This window comes from Lepus europaeus, chromosome 11 (assembly GCF_033115175.1).
Source record: "Lepus europaeus isolate LE1 chromosome 11, mLepTim1.pri, whole genome shotgun sequence".
Classification (NCBI taxonomy): Eukaryota; Metazoa; Chordata; class Mammalia; order Lagomorpha; family Leporidae; genus Lepus; species Lepus europaeus.
The window spans coordinates 74,044,213-74,069,290 of NC_084837.1; the positions used below are offsets into that span (position 1 = coordinate 74,044,213).

Here is a 25,078-nt window from a genome sequence, read left to right on the forward strand (position 1 = left end):
AAGTGAGCTAATTCTATAGATTATTAGGGTGAAAGAGGAAGGGATTGGGCATCACACAGGTGTTGTAAGTTAGAGAGGCCAGCATGTGGAGCGCTGGACACTGGGTCAGCACAGCTCATCACAGCACAGGCTGAAAAACAGAACAACTGGAAGCACTGGAAAATTAAGGAGCATGGTATACAATGATGCCTGAAAACTGATCAGGAGGGGCCGGCGCTGTGGCGCAGAGGGTTAAAGCCCTGGCCCGAGGTGCCGGCTTCCCATATGGGCACCAGTTCTAGTCCCGGTTGCTCCTCTTCCAGTCCAACTCTCTGCTGTGGCCCAGGAGGGCAGTGGAGGATGGCCCAAGTCCTTGGGCCCCTGCACCCACGTGGAAGACCTGGAAGAAGCTCCTGGCTTCAGATCGGTGCAGCTCCGGCCGTGGCAGCCATTTGGGGAGTGAACCAGCGGATAGAAGACCTCTCTCTGTCTCTACCTCTCTGTAACTCTTTCAAATAAATAAAAATAAATCTTTATAAAAAAAGAAAAACAACTGACCAGGAGAATCAAGGATTCTCTTCCCTGGGACTGCTCTGCTTGCAGGATAGGAAGGTCATGAAGTTACTCATGAATAAATATCATTATTTTAGTGCTGAAGTATTAAAAATAAGAAAGATGGAGAAAAATTTCCAATGATACTTTAATGCCATTTCATCCATTCATTCATTTCATCTTTGACTTGGTACTGATCAGATACCTAATACTGGCCTAAATGGTGAGTCTAAAAAAAAAAAAAAAACCACTGAATTCTATACTTTTTATTAATGAACTGTATGCTTTGTGAATTATACCTCAATAAAAATATTAAAACAAAACAAACATCTTCACTTGTCCTTAAGGGACTCAGAGAAGTACTGGGAAAACAAACAACTGCAATGTAGCATCTGAGTGTTAGGACAGAGGTTAACAGGGAACATAAGGTTTTAAGCATTTCCTATGCTGTCAGCATCTAAGGCTGCACACAGCCCTCACCCAGGCTGTGGCTGCCACTGTGATCCAAGTCCATAGGAAAGACAGCACACAGCACACAGCAATGACCTGAAGGCGTCACACACCCCAACATACTTTCTGAGCACTACAAAGATTTCATTCTAGAGTGCTGCCTTCAGCACTGGGTGTATTTCACTCCGTTCTAATTGTTTTAAAGCAGGTAGTGAAGGACTCCGGGGTTTTCAGCTTTCCCTTGAGAGCAAATGTATCCCTAGGCTACTCTGGACAATTTTTAGTTTGTTCTGATCAGGACGATATGTTGCCCACAATAAAATGATGAATTGTAAGGTAATTTTCATTTATATTTTTTAAGATGTATTTATTTATTTATTTATTTGAAAAGCAGAGTGACAGCAAGGAAGAGAGAGAGAGAGAGAGAGAGAGAATGAATTAATATATTTTCCATCAACTGGCTCACTCTCTAGATAGCCACAATAGCCAGGGCTAAGCCAGGAGCCTGGATCTCTATCCAGGTCTCCCTTATGGGCGGCAGAGGCCCAGCTTCTTGGGCCATCCTCCACTGTCTTCCCAGTGCATCAGCAGGAAGCTGGACTGGAAGTGGAACAGCTGAGACTTGAACTGGAGTTCCAACGTGGGATGCCAGTGTTGCAACACCAGCCCATGTCGGGTAATTTTTAAGTTAAAATTCGATCATCTGTACTATAAGGCAAGAATTGCATAGTTTTTTCTCTTTTAAATATTCTTTCCAACTGAATCATTCTCTCTGGCCTAGTTTCTTTCAAGATCAAGGAGAAACACTGAACAAGATCAATAACAATGTTCTATCAAAAAAGGAAGGAAGGAAGGAAGGGAGGGAGGGAGGGAGGAAGGATGGAAGGAAGGGGAAAAACAAAGAAGAGCAACAGTAATGAAAATGGCAAGAAAAAGAAAACAGTTTGGACTTCCAAAAGGTTAAACTTGACTGTAAGAGGATTTCTCAAAACAGAATAAAGACACTGAATGGCAGAAAGTAGCTCCCAAAAGTAGGACATCCGGTCACCCTGGTCCTGAGGCAATGTACATAAAAAGTGCTATTTTTAAAATGAAATGAATATGAATGCCCCACACTGCATAAACAAATATGCCAATTCTTGCCAGGGAAAGGTATATTTTAAAATTGACTAAAATGGACCAATACAAGCAAAGTTTTATGTACAAAGGAAGCTCACTTCTAGCAGTGAAAAATGCTGAACAGCACAACTGGGTGAAGGAATATTATGCAGCCATTAAAAATATTTTCAATGAATATTGTAATGATTTAAAAATCCTCACAATTTGATCATTATACATTTCATTATTATTACAATATGCCCTATAAATTTATAAATTATATATCAATTAGAAATGTTTTTAAGATTACCTAAAAGCATACAAATTTTTTAAAATTTCAAAACACATGAAGTTTTTAAGTATTATTGAAAATAATTTAAAAGATCACTATTATTATAAATAATAGATAAAAGACTTAAAGAAATCAATAGTAGACTAATTCCATTGTGTGTGATGTGTGTGTGTGTGTGCGCGCATGTTGGGCTTATAACAAAGAACAATAAGGGGCCGGCACTCTGGTGTCGCAGGTAAAGCCACCACCTGCAGTGCTGGCATCCCATATGGGCTCCAGTTTGATTCCCGGATGCTCCACTTCTGATCCAGCTCTCTGCTATGGCCTGGGAAAGCAGTGGAAGATGGCCCAAGTCCTTGGGCCCCTGTACCCATGTGAGAGACCTGGAGGAGGCTCCTGGCTTTGGAGGTGCAGTAATGAACAAGGGATGACTCAGACAGTCAGAAAGAGAGAGTCAGAAATTGTATATCATAGGAAGAAGAGAATAAAGTATGGAAGTGAGAATCTGAAGAAAATACTTGGAAACAGAATGGTGAAGAAATATGGCAGAAAGATCAGCAGCAAAGGTGACATAGGAGTCATGACCCCCTAATTAATTAAGATTGAATAAAAGGGACTCTTCAAATCTTCTATTTCTGATGTGCTACTCATACAATATTTGCCTGTATTTTTCTTCATGACTTTTTTTTTTTTTTTTTTAATTCACAATGACTCTCTGGGAGAAAGATAAATAACATCCTTGTGGCCATGCAAAATTCTCCCATCTGCACCAAGGTCATAGGAGGAGGAGTCAAACAGCATCACTGTCATTTCTGTGACAGTGGGCATCATCAACTGTAGGTAGCTGTTCCACTGCATGACTCCTTCTGATGGGAACCGCTCTGAGCCATCTTACAAGTCAGTCTTGACTGCTCATAGTGTCCTTCCCCCTCTGCCTATAGGGCACACAGAAAGGAGAGGGCACATGACTCCTAAGAAGGGCAACCAGAATCCCCTGTCAGCCTCTCTTCTTCCAGGCCCAGAGCTGTAAGAAAAGATCATGTGGTCTGTGATATTGACTACCTTTTCACCCCAAAAAGGGCAGTCCTAAGGAGGAAACTAATGTCAGACAGCACAGGAGAGTCAGTGACAGAGCACCTCCAAAACACCACATCTGAGCCTTGAATCCAGCCACGCCCAGCCTTTGGGGTCTTAGAAACAAAGAAAACCCTTTCTGACTTTGAGTTCAGTTTCTGCTACTTCCAATTAAAACTTCCTTGGCTGGTAAACTGGTTGGTTGGTTGGCTGGTTTTTTTGTTTTGCTTTGTTTTGTTTTTGGTAAACTGTTTAACACTGTCAAAGAGAGCTGAAGTTGGTGTGTCAGAACTATCATGCATGGCTAACCAGGACCTCTCTATTTGCATACCACATCTCAGTTGATACAGTAACTTGAAGTAATGTTTCAAATATATAAAACTTAATGTTTAATGTAGAAATTAATTTTAAATGGCATACATTTATTTAAGATCTAACAAGGAGGGGCTGCCACTGTGGCAAAGAAGGTTAAGCTTCTGCCTAGAGTGCCAGCATCGTGTATGGGGCACTGGTTCAAGTCCCGGCTGCTCCAATTCCCATCCAGTTCCCTGCTAATGTGCCTGGGAAAAACAGCAAAAGATGGCCCAAGTGCTTGGAGCCCTGCACCGACGTGGGAGACCCTGGTTCCTGGCTTTGGCCTGGCCCAGCCTCAGCTGTTGGGGCCATTTGGGAATGAACCAGTGGACAGAAGATATCTCTCCCTTCCCCACCAACCCTCACCTTCTCTCTCGATATGTCTGTCTTTCAAATAAATAAATCTTTAAATTTAAAAAAACTAACAAGGATCCTATGCTATAAACTTCTATTATTCTGATGTCAACTACTTCACCATTTTTTTAGCTTACTTTCATCTTTATGAACTGAAGTGTTCTATCCTTTTAATCCTTCAATAGTCTCTTCACTGCTTTCATAATCCTACTTCTTATATTCTGGAATTTCTCTAGTTTGTGTGTATGCCCCTACACATAGGATTCCTACATAGACAATGTAGGGTTTTTTTTTTTTAAGGGATGGAGGACCCACAAACTTGTCTTCTGTGTATCCAATCTCCCTCTAGTCTTGCATTTTGCTTACATTTTTGGTCAGAGGAGCACACCAGGCCAAAGGAGGTAGACAGAAGGTCCTCATAAACATTTAGGGATATATAATGCACTTCTCCCTTGATGTCAATCAAGTCTGCAGCCATTATTTTGAAATTAAAACATAATTACAGGGGCTGGTGCTGTGGCACAGTGGGTTAAAGCCCCAGCCTACAGTGTCGGCATCCCATATGGGCACCAGTTCCAGTCCCGGCAGCTCCACTTCTGATCCAGCTCTCTACTAGGGCCTGGAAAAGTAGTAGAAGATGGCCCAAGTGCTTGGGCCCCTGCACCCTTGTGGGAGACCTGGAAGAAGCTCCTGACCGCAGATTGGCTCAGCTCTGGCCATTGTGGTCATCTGGGGAGTGAACCAACAGATGGAAACCCCTCCCCCTCTGGATCTACTTCTCTCTGTAATTCTGTCTTTCAAATAAATAAAAATCAATCTTTTTAAAAAAAACAAAAGGGCTGGCACCATGGCTCATTTGGTTAATCTTCCACCTGTGGTGCCAGTATCCCATATGGGCACCAGTTCTAGTCCCAGTTGCTCCTCTTCCAGTCCAGCTCTCTGCTGTGGCCCAGGAGGGCAGTGGAGGATGGCCCAAGTGCTTGGGTCCTGCACTCGCATGGGAGACCAGGAAGAAGCACCTGGCTCCTGGCTTCAGATCGGCACAGCACTGGCTGTAGCAGCCATTTGGTGAGTGAACCAATGGAAGGAAGACCTTTCTCTCTGTCTATAACTCTACCTGTCAAATAAAAAAAATAAAACCTTAATTATGGGACCAAAACTGTGACATAGTGGGCTAAGCCTCTGCCTGCAGTGCTGGAATCTCATATGGGCACCAGTTCATGTCCTGGCTCCTTCTGATCCAGCTCTCTACTATGGCCTAGGAAAGCAGTAGAAGCTGGCCCCTGATTTCAGCCTGGCCCAGCCCTCCTGCCCTGGCTGTTGCAAGCATTTGGGAAGTGAACTAGCAGATGGATCTCTCTCTCTCTCTCTCTCTGCCTTTCAAATAAATAAATAAATCCCACTATTAAAAAAGAAGTAAGGGAGAGGACCTCTTTCCACTCACACTCGCCCTCCACTCGCACTCAGCCCCTCCTCTGAGACTGTGGTTCTATCCCGAGACCCCAATCACAGACCTTTCCGCAGGTTTCTCTTACTCTACAAAGCTGAAAACACCAGGAAGATTTAAACTATTTATCTGGAAGTTGCAAATCTGATTAGAACTAGAACTTCTTTGCAATCTTTTAAGCACCAGGCAATACATGAAACTTTCAAACTTCAAGAGCAAGTACACACGTCCAGGGGAAATCCTGGGCATTATGCATCACTCAAGCAGCTTAAGTATTTCTGAGCAAGGTTTCAAGTTCCAGAGTCAGTAAAACATCATTATGAAATAGGAATTAACTTCCAGTTTCCAACTAGAGAAGCCAGCATTATTTTATCCTATTCCCTCTCTTCCCCAATCTGTATGAACCCATCTAGGCGATGTGTCTCTCAGATTTGTCCCCCTTTCCCACATTTTCTGCCCATGCCTCAGTCTACAGACCCCATGGCTTCACATGTCTACTCAGTCTCCCTGGCTCCCAGCTCTCCTCTCTATTACTCATCCTGTTCAACATGCCTGAAAATGTGTTTACTTGTTTAACCACTTCTTACTCAGATTTGTTTCTACAAGTGGACTAATCATCCCAAACCATTATTTTTAATCTGCGCCTCTCCTGTTTCAGTGTTAATTCAGTCAACAAATATTCATTCTGTTTAAGACACTGTGTTAGGCTCTAGAGCAAATGAACAAAGTATTCCCTCAGGGGGCTTACAGCGTTGTGAAAACAGTCAACGCATATAAAACAACTATCGTAAGACAGAACAAAATGCAGGTGGTGGTTCAGAATCTGAACTGTCAATTGGATATTAAGTGAATTAGAACTGGCATGGAAAGGTAGAATGTGACAGACAAAGGAAAGGATACTGCAGTTTCCCATCTGAGGGGCGAGGAGGGTAGCAGTGCCATTCACAGGCCCCAGGACATCAGGGGGAAACACAAATGAAAGAGGCATGCCAGGAGACCTGTGCTTGCCAAATCCAAATCAAGGCACATGATCAGACATGAGATTTCTGTTCTGCTTTAAGATGTTGAAAACAGCCTGAGATACAAGAAAATATTAGAATTGCCAAAACTGACAGCTGAAGGGACAATGACACAGAATACAAAACTAACAGTATTATGGAAAAAAACCTAGGCCAAGTGGCTTCAGTGGGTATAGAAAATACGGTGCAAAAAGAAGATTCTAAATATACAATCCACTGGCCTGACAGCTCTGTTTCATTTAGGAAAGTTTGGAGGGCTCTGCAAACAACTGTTTTTGCAATGTTACAATACTCAGCATCTTAGCACCCACAGGGACTCATAATTAAACACCATCAGGTCATCCAGTTGCTACCCATGATGTCGGGAACTTCATGTGAGGAGGACTAGCATGTTGCTTATTGTGTCAGTGCTGGGGATCCTTTCCCAAGCTAATTGATGAACCATGCACCACAAATGCAGCATCATCTGCAGTTGCTGAAAAGAGCCTACGGGTGATGTTATCATCCACCAGCAAGTCAAGACAAGCAAGCATTTCCCAAATCAGAAGCAATGGGATATCACAGCTGCTTTCAATTATTTGGGGAGCAAGGCAAGTGGACCCAAGACCAAATCAATACACAACTCTGGGACTATACTAAAAACCACTGAATCAGACACTCCTTTGTTTTTAATCATACATTTTGAGTTGGTGAATTGTGCAATATGCGAATTGTGTCTCAATAAAGCTGCTAGTTTTATAAAAATCAACAAACATATTTTAACCAAAATGTTAATTTCCAGAAATGTTATATTCCAGGAATCCAACTACTGCCCTTTAAATGTTTATACTGCTGGAAAATTTTATAAAATGGAAGCCCTGCCAAACTGCTATGACAAAACCATTACCACTTTAGCAAAAAGATAGAGAGAAAGAGAATTGAACAGTGTCTTGCCCCTCATCCCTTCTAACAGGAGCTGATCTGTATCACACATCGAAATCCGCCTGCAAGCACTGAATGGCATTTTTTAAAGGGCACTTTTTTTTCAGACTTAACCACAACGTTGAATACTGTAATTATGGCATGTCACCAATACATCTTTCCTTGTAATTTACCCCAGAACTTCCTTGTCTATTATCTTCTGCAGAAGAAAGATCCTTGTGTTTATCCACTGATACTACTTCTAATCATTTCACTCTTCCCCTAATAATTACTACACCAGTTTTCATCTCTAGAGTCAGTCTAACATTCCCCACATCCCAACCTGTTCTCTATCTACTAACAAATACACCAGCTGTCTATCTGTTGTTATGGTAACAGCGGGTTATTTATGCTCTTGGAAACTCAAAATGAGGAAGGATATAACAAGCACACTGTATTAGGACTGGTGTTGTGGCACAGCAGGTTAAGCCACCATCTGTGATGCTGGCATCCCAAATGAGCACTGATTCCAGTCCCAGTTGCTCCACTTCCAATCCAGCTCCCTGCTAACACATCCGAGAAAGCAGTGAAGACAGCCCAAGTCCTTGGGCCCCTTGCCACCCACACAGGAGACCCATATGGGGTTCCTGGCTCCCAGCTTCAGCCTGCCCAGTCCACTGCAGTCATCTGGGGAGTGAACCAGCTGATGGAAAATTTCTCTCTCATATCTCTATCTCTCTGTAACTCTGCCTTTCAAATAAGTAAATAAATGAAGGAGAAAGAAAAGAAGAAGAAAAGGTACATTTGTACCCCTTGAGGGAAAAAACTAAGTCTTATTCATTGTTGGAACCTCCCAACAGTAAGCACCATAAATCTCTCTGCCTGTCACTAATCTAAGGCCCATTCACAAAAACAAGTAGCCAAGAAAAAACCAAATGATCAGAATACTATTGGGCATATGTGTAGAAGGCAGTTTTAGCCCCAACTTCAAATCTAATGTCTATGCTAGCCTGTCTTAATGACAAAAAGTGAATTTTATTTTTTAAAAGATTATTTACTTGAAAGTAAGAGTTAGACAGAGGTCTCCCATCTACTGGTTCATAGGACTGAGCCAAGCTGAAGCCAGAGCAAGGAACTTTATCTGGGTCTCCCATGTTCATGGTCCAAGCACCTGGACCATTTTCCATTACTTTTCCCAGGCCATTAGCAGGGAGCTGGATCGGAAGTAAAGCAGCCAGGACACAAACCTGTACCCATATGGGATGCTGGCGATGCAGGAGGCAGCTTTACCCACTATGCCACACACTGGCTAATAAAAGGTGAATTTTAAAACAGATGTAATAAGGGCTGGCACCGTGGCATAGTGGGTAAAGCAGCCACCTGCAGTGCTGGCATCCCATATGGGGGCTGGCTTGTGTCCCAGCTGCTCCACTTCCAACCCAGCTCTCTGCTATGGCCTGGGAAAGCAGTGGAAGATGGCCCAGGTCCTTGGGCCCCTGCACCTGTGTGAGAGACCCGAAGAAGGCTCCTGGCTTCTGGCTTAGGATTGGCGCAGCTCCGGCCATTGTGGCCAATTGGGGAGTGAACCAGTGGATGGAAGACTTCTCTCTCTGCCTCTCCTTCTCTGTGTGACTCTGACCTTCAAGTAAATAAATAAACCTTTTAAAAAATTAATAAAAAATAAAACAAATGTAACAAAGGTATGATTGAACAAAACCTTACAATTAAAAAAAATCACAATATTTTTAAAAAATCAGATCTAAACCCCAACAAAAATTCATCATCCAACCAGTTTCTAGTTAAGCAGCTCATTGTTAGATAGTTCGAAGATGGCCTGTTTGCGGTGGGCATTTGGTCTAGTGGTTAAGACACCAGTATCCATGTTGGAATGCCTGGGTTCAATTTTTTTTTAAAAGATTTATTTATTTATTTATTTGATAGGCTGAGTTGCAGACAGAGAGAGGGAGAGACACAGAGACAAGTCTTCTATCCACTGGTTCAATCCCCAGATGGCCACAATGGCTGGAGCGGCGCAGATCCAAAGCCAGGAGCCAGGAGCTTCCTCTGGGTCTCTCACGTGGGTACAGAGGCCCAAACATTTGGGCCATCTTCCACTGCTTTCCCAGGTGCATTAGCAGAGACCTGGATGAGAAGAGGAGCAGCCAGGACACAAACCGGCACCCACATTGGATGTGGACAACACAGGCAGAAGCTTAACCTGCAACACCACAGCACCAGCTCCCTAGGTCAATTTTTAAGTCCAGTTCCTGATTTTACCTTCTTGCCAATGTAGTCCCTCGGAGGCAGTAGTTCAAGTAGTTGGTCCCTGCCACCCATGGGGAAGACCTGGACTGATTTCTTATCTCTTACCTCTCAAATGAGTGCCAGTTCAAGTTCTGGCTGCCCCACTTCCAGCTCCCTGCTAATGCGACTGAGAAAGCAGCAGAAGATGGCCCTAGGACTTGGACCCCTGTTATCCACGTGGGAGACCTGTTTAGAGTTTCAGGCTCCTGGCTTTGGCCTGGGCGGGCCCTGAACCTTGTAGCCATGTGGGGAGTGTATCAGTGGATGGAAGCTCGCTCGCTCTCTCTCTCTCTCTCCCTCCCCCCCGTGACTCTGCCTTTCAAATATATAAATAAATCTTAAAAAAGAAAGTCCCAGAGAATAGCAGCTCATAGCAGCTCCTCATTTCAGTTGAAGAAATCAATCCTATACTTCATATCTGCAGAGAAATTCTTAAGTTACAAAGAAGCTTTCACAACTACTAAGTCTGATCCCCACAAACTCATGGAAGGGTTGCAGAGCAGATACAATGAACTCCTTTCCCAGATGAGGAACAGAACCAGAGGGTCAAGCGACTTGCCAAGAGTCACACTGTAAGCGAAAAGATCTGGACCAGAATCCAGGTGTCTTGATGTCCAGACCTCTTCCCTTTATAAAGCGTTAGAACTTGTAGCCCCTGGGCCTGGCACCATGGCGCAGTGGGTTAATCCTCCGTCTGCAGTGCAGGTATCTCATATGGTCGCGGTCGCCGGTTCTAGTCCCAGCTGCTTCACTTCCATTCTGGCTCTCTGCTATGGCCTGGGAAAAGCAGTGGAGAATGGCCAATTCCTTGGGGCCCTGTGCCCATGTGGGAGACCAGGATGAAGAGCATGGATCCTGGTTTCAAATGAGTGCAGCACCGGCCATTGCGGCCATTTGGGGAGTGAACCAACAAGAGGAAGACCTCTCTCTCTCTCTCCCTCTCACTGTCTGTAACTCTGCCTTTCAAATAAATAAATTTAATTTAAAAAATCCAGGCTTCCCTGAGTCACAACTGAAGCAATGATTCCTAGATCCTTGCATCGCATTTGGAAGCAATAATCCCTAGATCCTAATGGAGACTCTGTTGCAAATACAAACTCAAAAAGTTGGGGCAATTCTGTTAACTCGAATTAGGTAATCAATCGCTGTCAAAACACCTACTTACACATGAGTTACAGCATAAAATGCCAGAATTACAAACATCCACCAAGGGCACTACAACATTGCCCAAAACAAATTTTCAGGACAGTTCTCCGAAAGATGCCATTTCGAAATGATCAGACTCAGAGAACAGTGCTGTCAGTGTTAAGAAAGAAAAGGCTGCCACTTCCCTTAATCAAAACCCAGAAGGAAAAAGCTGGCCCCACAGGAGGTGAAGACATGGAGCCTAACGAGGCTCTAGGGATTCCAAGCAAGCTGCAAACTCGACAATGACCGTGGACCAAGGCAGCTCTCGCATCAGCTCCCACTTAGCCGGCAGCATCCTCCCCAAGGGCTCATCGCACCAGGGCAGCCATCTGAAACCGGGCCGCTAAAGGTGAAACCCGACGAGCCGCCCAACGCGGGGCTGCAAAGCACCTCAGCAGGCCCACACAGAGACGTTCTTTTAAGCTAGCGTCCCCAGGAGGGGGACCATCGCATCAACCCCAGCAACCATCTTCCGCAAGCCGAGCGGGGAGGGAGAGGCAACCCGGGCCTCGGCCCGCCCTGCGAAACCCACCTGGGCCCCGTTTCCACTCAGAAACCCGCGCTCCCCAGCCCGAGCAGCCTGGCAGGGGGCCAGGCGACCCCCGCCACAGGCCTCCCTCACGCCAACGCCGGGCAGAGCAAGGTGCCGCTGCGGCCCACGGGCGGGCAGCGCCAGGGGTTTGGAAACGCTGGCCAGCGGGCGATGCTGGCCGGGCCCTGGCGCCCCCGCCCCCGCCCCGCCTGCCAGCCCGAGGCCCGGGCCTGGAGGCCCCTCCCCGGGGCGCGGACCCGCGGGGCGCGTTACCTTTGTGTAGAGCTCGGACGCGGCCATGGCGGGGCCCTGCGCGCCGACGTCCCCCGCCTGTGCCGAGGCCGCACCTCGCCTGGGCTGCCGGCCGCGCCGATTAGGAAGCGCCGGGGCAGCGGCCGGCAGGGAGCGGAGCGGGGCAGGGCCGGGCGGGGCGGGCCACGCCGAGCGGGGCGGGGCGGGGCGCGGCGCCTCAGGCCCTGGCGGCCCGCGGGGGCCTCGCCATCACTCCCGGGCTCGCCGCGAGCTGCTGCGAGCGCCCCGCGTGCCCGGGGTCCTCGGGGTCGCCGCCGCCGCAGCCACCTCGGCGGCCCGCGATGCTGCCGCCGCCGCCGCCGCCCTGTGCATTGTGGGAGCGGGAGGAGGCTGCGCTCGAGCGCTGCCACCGCGGCTGCTCCGGGCTCTCTCGGGCTCACGCTGCCTCCCATCGGTTGCGGGCACCCAGCATCCTCAGCCTGCCAGCCGGCACCAGTGACACCCCAGACCTTCCCCGGGACCCCGGTACATCCCCAGCGAACCCTGAACGATGCAGAAGAGCCCAGCCCCGCAGGTTGCCGCTGTGTCCAGGTAAATGGCCGGCAGCCTCCAGGCCGCTTCTCCAGTGCCTGCTGGCATTCAGGGAAAGTCTTCTCGAAAGGTTAGAATAGCCTAGAACTCCAGAAGAGCCTTGGTAACCGCAGTAACCCGGGAATTTGAGATGAAGGATCTGCAAGGTCACTCGGAACACCTGGTGTCCACAGCAAGGAGCCAGAGGGAGCGGCCGTTCTGACCTCCAGAAAATGAAGGGACCCTTATAAAGGGGGCGCCCCATGGGACCGCCCGGGCGCCTCTTACCTAGCCCTGTGCATTTGCCCCTCAACCCCCAGCCCCATCTCCTGTCCTTGCGAATTTGGGGATTGTCGGTTTCATGGCACCCCTTGAAGCTGATCGGGATGCCACTTGCAAAGGGCAGCGGACTTCGTGAAAAGTGTCTCTGCAGTTTAACTCTGTATGAAAAGGTCATAGCCTTCAGCCTAACGGTTGTCCTGGCACATGAAGCACAGGCATGTGATCCTTCCAACCCCCTCTCCATGCTGTCTTCACCCCTACTCCCTTGCTCCTCATTAAATAATCTTCCGTGTTCAGTCCAGCCTGAGTCTGCTCATCTCTCCTGTCTCTGAGCTGTTAAGTGGTGCCCAGTGCCCGTTGTGTGAATTCGGTGCCACTTCGATCATGACCAGCTCCCAGGACAGGGGCTGTGTGTTTAAAGGAAAACCATTCCCTGAAGGTGACGGGGGCCAGTGCTCATTCCCTGCAACTCCTGCCTCCTGCTCACTGCAGACAAGCCGGAGGGAATGGCTACAGAGTCCAAAGTCCCACCGAGTTGTCTCTGATCCTTCCAGCTCTAAAACCCATGCAGATAGAGAGAAAACATGCAGTTAAGACCAGCAGAACAGAAAGAAGCACTGTGTTATGTGGCCACTACCCTGCCTCATTTCTCACCCTTCAGATAACGCCTCCCTCTGGACTGCTGAAAAATGCTGAAGATGCTGAGGAAAGAAAGCTTGAAAAACTGAACCTCGTGGGTATGAATGTTTCTTACTGCTGGAACTTTTTTATCACTAAGAGAGAAAGTAGTTATTCCCTTATAATTGCTGAATATGAGCATTTCATCACTCAACTGTTTGGGACAATAGTAAGAGGGACACAGTGGTTATGAGAAGGGTTTTCTATCCTTGACCTTACCTTAGTTCATTCACGAAGGGACTCAAAGAAGTGAGAAGCTCAGATGCTCCACCATGCACACAGCTACTCAGCTCAAGCACTTGTCATTAGGTACAGAAACCAAGGGTCTGGGATCCCCATCTCGAACAGTAGCCAGGGGACATCATAAATTTTATTTGAAATTGATAAAGCTCTCAATTATTGCTTAATAATTGGAGATATCTCATGCAGGTCTTTTTTTTTTTTTTAAAGATGCATTTATTTATTTGAAAGGCGGAGTTACAGAGAGAGAGGGCCTCCATCCACTTGTTCACTTCCAAAATGGCTGCAATGGCCAGAGCTGAGCCAATCCGAAGCCAGGACCCAGGAGCTTCTTCCAGGTCTCCCATGTGGGTGCAGGAGCAAAAGCACTTAGGCCATCTTCTACCACTTTCCCAGGCCATAAACAGAGCACTGGATAGGAAGAGGAGCAGCTGGGTCTCAAACAAGTACCCAAATGGGATGCTGGTGCCAAGGCAGACACTTAACCTACTACACCACAGTGTCAGCCCTACGGGTTTTTCTTTCCTAAAATTTGTATTTATTTGAGAGCACCCATCTAGTAATTCACACCCCAAATGCCTGAAACAGGGCTGGGGGCTGAATCTGAAAACCCAGACACAACCCAGGCCTCCCAAATGAGTGGCAGAGAGCCAACTACTTGAGGTATCACTGTCCACCTCCCAGAGTGCACATTGGCAGGAAGCTGCTGCAATCAGGATGTGAATGAACTCAGGCACTTCAACATGGGATGTGGCCATCAACTGGCATTTTTTTTATATTTTTGTTTTGGTTTATTTTAGGGGTCACCGTTGTCACACAGTGAGTTATCATGGCCTGCAAAGCTGACATCCCCTATGAGTGCTGATTTATCCCAGCTCTTCCACTTCCAATTGAGCTCCCCACTAATGTGCCTGGGAAAGCAGCAGATAGCTCAAGTGCTTGGGCCTCTGCCACCCAGATGAAGCTCCTGGCTTCCACCTCATACAGCCCTAGCCATTGCAGCCATCTGGGGAGTGAGTCAGTGGATGGAAGATCTCTGTCTCTCCCTCTAACTCTGGCTTTCAAATAAATAAATCTTTTTAGACAAACCTGCTGCACTACAACGCCAGCCCCTCAACTGGAATCTTTAACCACTGCACCCAATGTCCACTCCTAGGTTGTTTTCAAATGAAAACAGTGTCCAAATTTACATGAGAAATCCCTTTCCTCCAAAGTACCATATTCATGGATATTATTTTTCAACTAATATTGAGAGCTATCATGTGTCACATACTGTTGTTTGATGCTGAATATTCACAAATAAACCAGATAAAACTCCCTGCCCTCACGGTGCTTACATTCTCATCAGGGAGACTAACAATTATAAAGTCAGAGGGGAGGGTGGTTAAGTGTAGCCTAGCCATTAGCTCACTAGGGTTGCCACAGCAAAGTACTGTCCCATGCTTCTAGAGCCTAAAAATTGCAGAGCAAAGTGCCAGCTGGTTCTTCTTAGGGCTGTCAGAGAATCCATTTCATGCCTTCCTTCCTGTCCCTCCTGGCTTCTAGCGATTTCTTGGCTATCTCACACATCTGGCATTCTTTGGCTTCTGCTGTGTCACCCCCGCTGTCTGCCTCCATCTTCCCATGGCATTCACCATGTGTGTGCAAGTCTCTGCTTGCAAATTTCTCCTTGTTTATAAGGGCACAGTCATATTGGAACAGGGCTCACCCTAATGACTTCATCTTAACTTGGTCATCTGCAAGGATGGTATTTCCAAATAAAGTCAGATTCACAATTGCTAGGTGTAGGATTTCAACACTTTTGGAAGGGAACAAAATTCAACATGATAGTATGTGAATAAAAATTAAACAGAGAAGATGGGGCAGGTATTTGGCACAGCAGTTTAGAAGCCTCTTGGGATGCCTCGCATATCAGAATCCTTGGGTTCTCATGAGCTCTGCTTCCAACCCCCCTTCCTGCTAATGTGCACGCTGTGAGGCAGCAGGTGATGGCTCAAGTAAATTCCTTATACTGGTTCACTCCCCACATGCCCGCAACAAACATGGCTAAATCAGGCTGAAGCCAAGAGCCTGGAACTCAATTTGGGTCTCCCACGATGGGGAGACAGGAATTTTAGGACTTGAACCATCTTCTGCTGACTTCCAGGGTGTGCATCAGCAGGAAACTGGATCAGAAATGGAGGAGCTGGGACTAGAACCGTGCACTCCAGTATTGGATATGGGGTTCCCAAGTGGTGACTTAACTACTGCAACAAACACCCATCCACTATGAACTTTTGACTCAGCATATTTAATTCAGGAGAGCAGCCAAGTCCCAAGATGACAGCTATGCATTAGATAAGGCAACAAGCTCAGATTGAAGCACAGAAGTGGCCCCTAGAGGAGAGTTTCCTACAACAAAAGACTCTATAGCTAATGGATATGATATTAGATATAACAGAAGTCAAAAGTATAAAGGGGAAAAATGAGAAATGCCAGGAGAAACTAAAAGTTATGAAATGTAATTGTGATATAAGCTGTGTTCTGCAGTGAACTACATCAACCCATGGAATGCAAATAGCATGAACCTTGAAAATGTAATTATAGTCACAGGTGACAAAAACTGAGGGTGGGAGGACACAGGGGAGGGAACAGGTATTACTATTGGTATCACACCAGTATGAAAACCAAGAAATACTGTCCACAGCTAATGGAATAATAAAAGTAAGTTATTAAACATGGTACAGGAAGCCTGTAAAGGGATCAAAAGTGGTGACAGGATAGAATGGGAAAGAGGTAGGAAGTGCTACGAGCTAAAATCTTAGTTATCAGTCTGAAAAGCCATTAACTTAGGTCAAAAATTAAGAAATCAAGAAGCAGTGGTATAAAATACTGTTGAGAGCTATGGAGGTGAGTACTAGAAAAACACAAAATAGCTCTAGTTGTTCTCTCACTAGGGAGCTAAACTTGGTGTCAGAGGTGTTATTTTGTGATTTTTGGCTTTTCATTGTCTTTATATTACTAAATCAAACACACAATGGAAGGAGCAAGAAAAGAAAAAAGGAATTTAGAATTTGTTTTCAGTTCTCCCATTCTTTTCCGTATTTCTTACCCTATGGTTCAGCTCCCTGGTTATGGCATTTGCTCCATTAGTTTTCTAGAAAATATGGGACAGCCATTTAGCCTGGTGGTTAAAACACAGCTTAAGGCACCCACATCCCAGATTAGGGTGCTTGGATTCCAGTCCCAGCTCTACTTCCAATTCTAGCTTCCTGCTAATGTGTAGCCTGGAAGGCAGCAGGTGATGGCTTAAGTTGTTAGGTCCCTGGCAAGCATGTGGAAGACCCAGAGACTGAGTTCCTGGCTACTAATTTTGGCTTGGCCCAGTCCTGGCTGTTGCAGGCATTTGGGGAGTGAACCAGCAGATGGACACTCTGCCTGCTTCTCAAATCAAGTAAATTTAAAAAATAACACTTTTTAAAGATTTGTATTTACTTGACAGGCAGAGTAAGAGAGAGAGAGAAAACGAGTATCTTCCATCCACTGGTTCACTCCCCAAATGCTTGCAATAGCTGGGGCTGGGCCAGCCTTAAGGCAGGAGCAGAAATTCCCTTAGAGTCTCCCACACAATGGCAGGAACCCAAGAACTTCGACCAGTATCTGCTGCCTCTCATGTGCATTAGCAGAAGGCTAGACTGGAAGTGGGGGTGCTGGGACTGGAACCCTGCACTCCAATACGGCTTAACCTGCTGTGCCACCATGATCTTGGTTAATGTACAGACATGCTTTTACAAAAGTACAGAAATGGAAAAATTTTTTTAAATAAAAAAAAATACAAATAAAAAATTGCACATTTCTCAACCCTGTTTTTTCCCCTTCACATTCTCCTGGAAAATAACTGCCACCACTCCCACGCCCCCGCCCCTACTATGGATAGGAGTAGTCATTTGGCGAGCAGTCTCCTCCAGTGTCCCTTCTTGCCTGAGCGCTTGTCACTCACCAGCTCACTCTGAAAGACATGCCAAGGCTGAGGTCCATCCCAGCTCTTGCCTTCCCTGCATCTTTCATTTTTGTTTTGCCATATTTTAAATTTTTCCTAATTTAAAAGCAAAACAAAGAACTTCCTACCAAAATTTCTCAGGCATCTGAGAATCTCTCCAAGTGTCCTCACCACTCATTATCTTGATATGCTTGTTGTTGATTTTCCTCTGCCCCGTGCTCAAACTCACCTCTAGTAAAGTCACACTGTCCAAATGATCAGGTATACAATCTTCCAAACTCATGAGCCTCTCTGCACACCCTGCTACCCTCCACACTGAGATCATCTTGAAACTTTTTCCTCCCTTTGCTTCTTACACTTGTAGAACAGATCTCTCGTGAAAAAGTAAATACCGGCCGGCGCCGTGGCTTAACAGGCTAATCCTCCACCTTGCGGCGCTGGCACACCGGGTTCTAGTCCCGGCTGGGGCGCTGGATTCTATCCCGGTTACCCCTCTTCCAGGCCAGCTCTCTGCTATGGCCCGGGAAGGCAGTGGAGGATGGCCCAAGTCCTTGGGCCCTGCACCCGCAAGGGAGACCAGAAGCACCTGGCTCCTGGCTTCAGATCAGCGAGATGCGCCGGCCGCAGCGGCCATTGGAGGGTGAACCAACGGCAAAAAGGAAGACCTTTCTCTCTGTCTCTCTCACTATCCACTCTGCCTGTCAAAAAAAAAAAAAAAAGTAAATACCAGTATATTACAATCAGCTGGCAATATTAGGATAGGCTACACCCAGAAGTTATAAACTTGTGAAACTTCAAAAAGCTCATGGAAAATGGAATTCAAGGATATAGGAATTGTCCATGAACTTTCTGATGTCCCCTCGTGACTATTTTTCAAATTACCAGGACTAGCAGCTACACTTGAGCCATAAACTTAATGTTCCCTGCAAGCAGGGAAGCATCCAAGTCCTGGGAGACAGTAATGACCACTCAATTACCTGGGTCCCTGCCCCCTAAGTTGTACATGCAGATTGAGTTCCAGGCTCTTGGCTTTGTTGTGACCCAGCTGGAGTTGTAGTGAGTGAACCAGCAGATAAAATCTCTGCCTCTCAATTAAAAAAAAAAGATTAAAAAAAATTTTTTAAGAGGCTTACTGGAGAAAAACAGAAAAATCAAGAGTACCTTCATATGCCATGTTCTCCAACTAAACTTCCATATATAGGTATTTCCCCCAAATCTTTGCCTTTTTTGAGTTATCATTCTCCGTACCTAGAATGCTTTCTTCCTCCCTTTCCCCATACCCCCACCTCTGAAGTTCTTACCAGATCTACCATTCATTTATTCCACACACTGACTCATTCCTCTACACTTCTGAACTTTATTTCTACCTCTTTTAAGGAATGTAGTATTTCTACCTTGCATTAAGCTATATACACATTTAACTTCTCAAAATGCAAGACATTTGTCTCTCATTTTTCTACACCCAACAATACTTGTACCAGTGTTTTATATGGGATGGAGAAGACCCGGTCTACATTCAATTTTACCGTAATTATAAAGCCTTTAATAATAAAAAAAGACTTTGAGACTTCATTAACACATTTAAATTAAAACAGAATCTAAGACTCTAAGAGTCAATTTCTGCATATAATAGCTGAAATCTAAAGGGATCAACTTCCAACACAAACTGAAAATAACACTAACATTTAAATAAGACAAAATTGCAAACTAAATCAATAAACATTAGATAGGTCAATTTATTTTCTTATCTCACAAGTATAATTTTGGAAGGGCTATTTGAAAAATTTCAGTATTAACTGCCAACTCTATAGACATGTGCAAACAAAATCAGCATTCACTTTTTGCCCTTTAATACAGGTGAAGAATACTATTGCATCACAAATGCTGGAGATGTAGTAATAGATGTAAGACCATAATATTAAAGGAATATGTTTCCTTCCAACTGCTATTTTGTTGATAAATGACGTACACATTATTGGCTATCATGACCACTGGTTGAAACTAAAACATTACTCAAACCAGTGGCTTTATATTCTTAGACTAACAGCCAGAGATTTGACCCCAGTACTACAAGGTATGGTGGGGAATCAGGGAAGAGATTCAGGGGAAGATTGGCAGTGCATGCTGAATTAGAGTCGGGACAGTGACTCCTATTAGCTGTTACCCAGAACTGAATGGTGGTTTAGATTATGTCCTCAATTGTGGCATATGGGAAAGGGTATTAAGGACTGATAATTTACCAGCCCTAAACACCATTTAATGAAAGTCAACAATAGGCTTCAGGAACACAAAGGGAGTGAATGTGTGGAAGGGGGAGTGAAACAAAATGAGGTAAAAGGAGGAAAATCAAAGTGGAAGTTTTAGATGTTGGAAAAATAAGAAAAGGCCACCAGAAAAATATATGTTGGTTATCATCACAAGTGCTCTTCCCATAAATGCTCCCTGCTTCTGCCCACCACACACTGACTTCAGAACCCAACTTGAGTAAATATCACATCTCAGTGTTCATAAAACATCACTGATTTGGACTGAGCAAGAATGCATCCGCTTTTGTGGAAAGCATCAATAAACATTCAGAGGTACAGTTTTGTTGTATCAAGAAAAGGAACTAATTTCAACTGTTGAATAGCAAGTAGAGACGATACCAGGCCTTCTTTGATAAAGTTAAGAAATATTTTTAGGTTGGCAGCAAAAGGTCCTTGAGCAGTTTGTCAACTGCAAACACGCTACTTCCAAGTCATGAAGACCCACCAATCCTTAACCAATCCAGTTCAACTTCAAGAAAGAAATGTTTCTCAAAACTATACTAAAAAAAAAGTACTTTATGAAATAATTTGACTTTAGCCAGTTTTCACGAAGTATTTGTCTCCAACTTCAGTGCACTTCAACATTAACTTATGATCAATAGGACAATGATTAAATTAGCCACTTTTTCAAGCTCCGGTTTTGAAATCGTAGAAATGGGCAATTAAACTCATCTAGTCAGAATCTTCACTCAAGTTTTGATCAAACAGCTTATAAAAATGTCTAAAAGAAACTGACTTTTGAGGCAACACACACACAAAAAAAATTAGAAAATGTAAAACCTATCTATCCCAAGCACCAGTGGAGGCTCAGCAATTAGATACAAATCTAATACATACAAATCCTTAATGACAGGTCTTTCCCACTGGAAAATCCTGAGTTTGTAAGCACTGTGACTTTACAAAAGGCAGGTTGGTTTGTAATGAGGAAATTTATGTTTAATAAAAAGACAATCAACAATATTTTTATTTTGGGCACTTAGCATTTCACAGAGCCTCATCAAGTTCTGAGGTAGGTTAAATATTAGCATTGCATTTTACAAAGTAAAAGCCAGGCAGATGTCATGTCACTTGTTGCAAACGTCAGGAGTCCTATCATGGCCCGTAATAACATGGACTCATCTTGTCTCGTGTGTGAATTTAATGGTAACTTGTAACTACTCATGACAAAATAAAAACATTGATATATAATAGGAATTCTAGTCTGGAATATTTTAGAATTCTTGAGTTGATCCTAGAAATACATATATTGAAGGATAACCTACTTGTTGTCATTACAAACATATTTATACAGAACTGATCTTTAAAATTACAATGAACACAGTATTGATTTTGCCGCTTTCTGCCTTTTGGCATGGGTCAAGCAGGAAGGTCATCAGCCTTTAGGAGCTGTGTTCAAGGCACCATCTACTGTAATTTGGGATTACAGAAAAGCAAGTATGCATTTGGAGCCAAGATCCAGAAAAGATGCCTGAATCCAAGTCAAAGATAAAGAGAAAACCAGTATAAAGCTCATGCTACCAATTCTCATTATCATTCTACAGTATTATAACAATTCCTGGGAAGAGCTAAGAGTGGCAAATGCTGTTCCAATAGTCTACTGAAGTTCTAAATACATAAGCTGTATGTAAAACTGACATCTTACTAAAGTGACATGGACAGAATATCTATGTATTTTTAATATGAATAAATTTGTCATGTAAAATATTCTAATTGTCAGTAAGATTTTCCTCTTAATTGACCATAATTACTTAAGTTATTTACCAGAATTCAGCTCTTCTTGACATATGTTCCTGGGCCAATGTTTTCAACTATTTGTTTCATTATATTTAAACAATTATCAGTTATTAGTAACAATACAGGATATATCCTAAGAGTGATTAATTAGCAACTGAGAAAAGAGACAGCAAGTCATTGAGTTATAAAATACAGCATTCAGCACAGCAAATTTCTCAGAGTAAGGATACAGCCACCTATGCTTCCATACAGATTGAACAGCCCTATACCATTTGAATCAAAGAAGCAAAAAAACAAAAACAAAAACACCCAGACAATAGGGGTGGACAGGAGGCCAAGTATGAAAGCCTTTTATTCTAGCATACCCAAAGTGAATTGTGGAAGTAAAAAGTATCTACATTTAAAAAGTTCATAAATTATGTGAACTGTTATTTTCAGAAAAGTCAAAATGAAATGTTCTGCATAGGACCAAAGATATGCCTAAGCAACATACCGTATTTGCACAAGGCCACTGAATGTGGATATTAGAAACAAACAAAAAAAGTTTAAGTCTATGGCAGATTAAGCAGACTTCAATTTGGTATTCTGTAAGCCCAAGATTATAAACTCTTATCATACAAAAGCTGTAATGACAGGATTTGTGTAGTAACTTTTGTGCTTCTGGTTGGCACACTGACTACTTTTTAATATGTGAAATTAATACAGACATTTGTGAAAGGTTGTGCAAAACTATTGTATTTACAAAAATGGCACAAAAGTGAATTCAACAGTCAATGCACATGCATACGTCATTCACATCTTCAACAACAAAAGGTATTCTACCATTATAGAACTGAGTAAGAATAGTAGCTTCAACGGCAGCTGTTAAGCACTAGAGTCACATAAGTTACACCAGAATGGGCAAATATTGCCCAAGTAAAATTCTACTGTTAAAGCTGAAACAGGTTTAAGGCCATTCAAGTTCAACCACAGAAATACAAATCTTTCGGAGTCCCATCTAGTTGTGTTTGAATTATGTAACTTTTCTTACAACTTGTGGTCTTAAACTTCTGTTTTACAAAATCCAAAAGGAAAATACAGAAAAAACTCAATACAAGAGGTTATGTTAAATAAGAGTAACATACAATGCTATAATTAAGATGAAGTAAGTAAAGCCAAACCATTAAAATTGTAAAACTTGTTACTTGTTGGAACCTACACTAGGAATTAGGTAATATATACAATTATTTTCAAGTAGATTATGTTGCTCTATCATGTCTTTATCAGTGCACTGTTTAACTAATCAAAAACTCTACACATGTATATTCCCTTACAATAGCAGCACACACTACCGCTACCTGCAAAGCTGTCAGTTTCAAATGACTCAGAGAATGAAAGGAAGTAAGAAGTGAATAGGTAACATAGTAAGAGAAATAATGGGAATTAGAAGATTCATGCAGTTCAGCTCTTTTAATCAGCCAGCCAGCTTGCTAGCAACAAGGGATGGCTTCCGTTGAGGAAGGTCCTGTGGAGTGGGAATGTGGTCACCAGTGACCTCCGTTTTATCCGGGGCTGCAGTAGGAAGTTGCTTGTTTTTCATTTTTGCTTTTGCCATGTTGTAATCCCCAGAATCAAAGTATTTTTGCTGTAAATTAAAAAAAAAAAACTGATTAGAGTTTAAAAGCTTTCATATGCAATTATGCTGATTTCTAGTTGCAGATGTGACTCCACACTGCCAGAAAAAATTAAGCTAGTCTAAATCAAATTAAACAGGAATATTAATTGATGAAACATCTGTATCTTTGTATCAAGTTCTATCATCTCAACAACTGGGAAATCAGGCAAGATTCTTGTCTTAAAGCTTGCTTGAACTATTCTAGCACTAACAGAACCCTCAAGATTGACAACAAGCTGTCTGGGAATAAAAAGTCCTGGATTCAGATTAAAATATAAACTTTTCATTTAGTAAATCAAACAGCCACATTGAAATTCTTGCTCCACTGATTTTGAAAATAAAACCACTTAATTCACCAACTTGCATTTATTTAGGATGTGCCATGTACCACAAACAACTATTATTTTTAGTTGTTAGTACTGTCAACTAGGATTAACATTTTCCCAAGAATTTAAAACATATTTGTTTGAACATGAGCAATGGGTAAGAATAAAGATAGCAATCTAAGTGCTTTTAAGAAATAAACTCCAGGGCCGGCGCCGTGGCTTAACAGGCTAATCCTCCGCCTTGCGGTGCCGGCACACTGGGTTCTAGCCCCGGTCGGGGCACCGATCCTATCCCAGTTGCCCCTCTTCCAGGCCAGCTCTCTGCTGTGGCCAGGGAGTGCAGTGGAGGATGGCCCAAGTTCTTGGGCCCTGCACCCCATGGGAGACCAGGAGAAGCACCTGGCTCCTGCCATTGGAACGGCGCGGTGTGCCGGCCGCAGCGCGCCTACCGCGGCGGCCATTGGAGGGTGAACCAATGGCAAAAGGAAGACCTTTCTCTCTGTCTCCCTCTACTGTCCACTCTGCCTGTCCAAAAAAAAAATAAATAAACTCTATAGAAATTATCATTTAAAATGATGCCCTATACCTCCTTTATATTTCATACAAAGACACCAAATAAGTAAAATTGTTCTTTTTATATGGAAGGATAAGGTTAACATAACCTTTGTCAATGAAACATAAACTGATGAGACCTAAAGATTAACCTATTAATCTACTTGTGTTCCAGAGTAAAAATGGGTAAATCTGCCCAGGTTCTGACTTATACCAACTACATTAGCCAACCCACATTTACTGACTTCTATACATAAGGCACTGGTGTTTCAGAGCTGGGAAAGACACAATCAACAGTTAAGTAAATCAACTGCTGTAACTTCGTCCGAAGTCTGTCAGATGCTATGTATGCTCAAAGGAGGGCAAACTACCCTCAGTCTGGGTTGGCAAAAGTGAATGAAACACGTATGAGATGAGGGTCCAGGTGAAAGGTGGAAGGGTTCACATCTTCAGAGGTACCTCATGTGGCTACATGGAGCAGCTGGGAACTCACAGGTCAGTATAAGATCAAGTGGCCTGGGGAAAACATCTCATTGGCTGCTTCCTTTGGGACTATTTTTGATAAACTAAAGGTCCTAAAGATAGATTTCAGGCTGGCATTGTGGCCGACATCTCACAAGGGCACCAGTTCAATTCCTAACTGCTCGACTTCCAATCCAGCACCATGCTGATGCACCTCGGAAAGCAACAGAAGATGGCTCAAGTGCTTGGGCCTCTGCCACCTATGTGGAAGACCACGATGAAGCTCCTGGCACCTGACTTCTGGCTTCAGCCTGGCGCAGCCCCAGCCATTGCAGCCATATGGGGAATGAGCAAGCAGATGGAAGATCTTTCTCTTTCTGGAACTCTTTCATATAAATAAATAAATCTTTTAAAAAAATAATTTTATTATGTCTCTGTATGTGTGCCATACAAAGCAGTAGCAAAGAAACCTGGATCTGGTTCTTTTTAGGCTTGTTGCA

The 25,078-nt window shown here is 43.9% G+C and overlaps 1 protein-coding gene and 1 long non-coding RNA gene across 12 annotated transcripts in view; one reads left to right on the forward strand and one right to left on the reverse strand.

Annotated features, from left to right (window-relative positions):
* MYO5A (myosin VA) overlaps window positions 1–25,078 on the reverse strand; it is a 240,985-nt gene that overhangs the window by 202,749 nt on the left and 13,158 nt on the right. Inside the window, exon 1 of one of the 11 annotated variants that reach the window (XM_062205945.1) lies at window positions 11,817–11,899. The exons of 9 other annotated variants lie outside the window; for them this stretch is intronic. In XM_062205945.1, the coding sequence (XP_062061929.1) occupies window positions 11,817–11,843 (27 nt within the window). In that variant the 5' untranslated portion in view covers window positions 11,844–11,899. Of the gene's footprint in view, window positions 1–11,816; window positions 11,900–19,260; window positions 23,209–25,078 lie in introns of those variants that run through there. One more of the 11 variants, XM_062205946.1, reaches the window with a different exon arrangement.
* LOC133770176 (uncharacterized) lies at window positions 12,231–24,952 on the forward strand. Its single transcript, XR_009867316.1, has 3 exons — window positions 12,231–12,386; window positions 13,309–13,384; window positions 24,777–24,952. It is a non-coding gene; the product is annotated as an uncharacterized LOC133770176 (long non-coding RNA).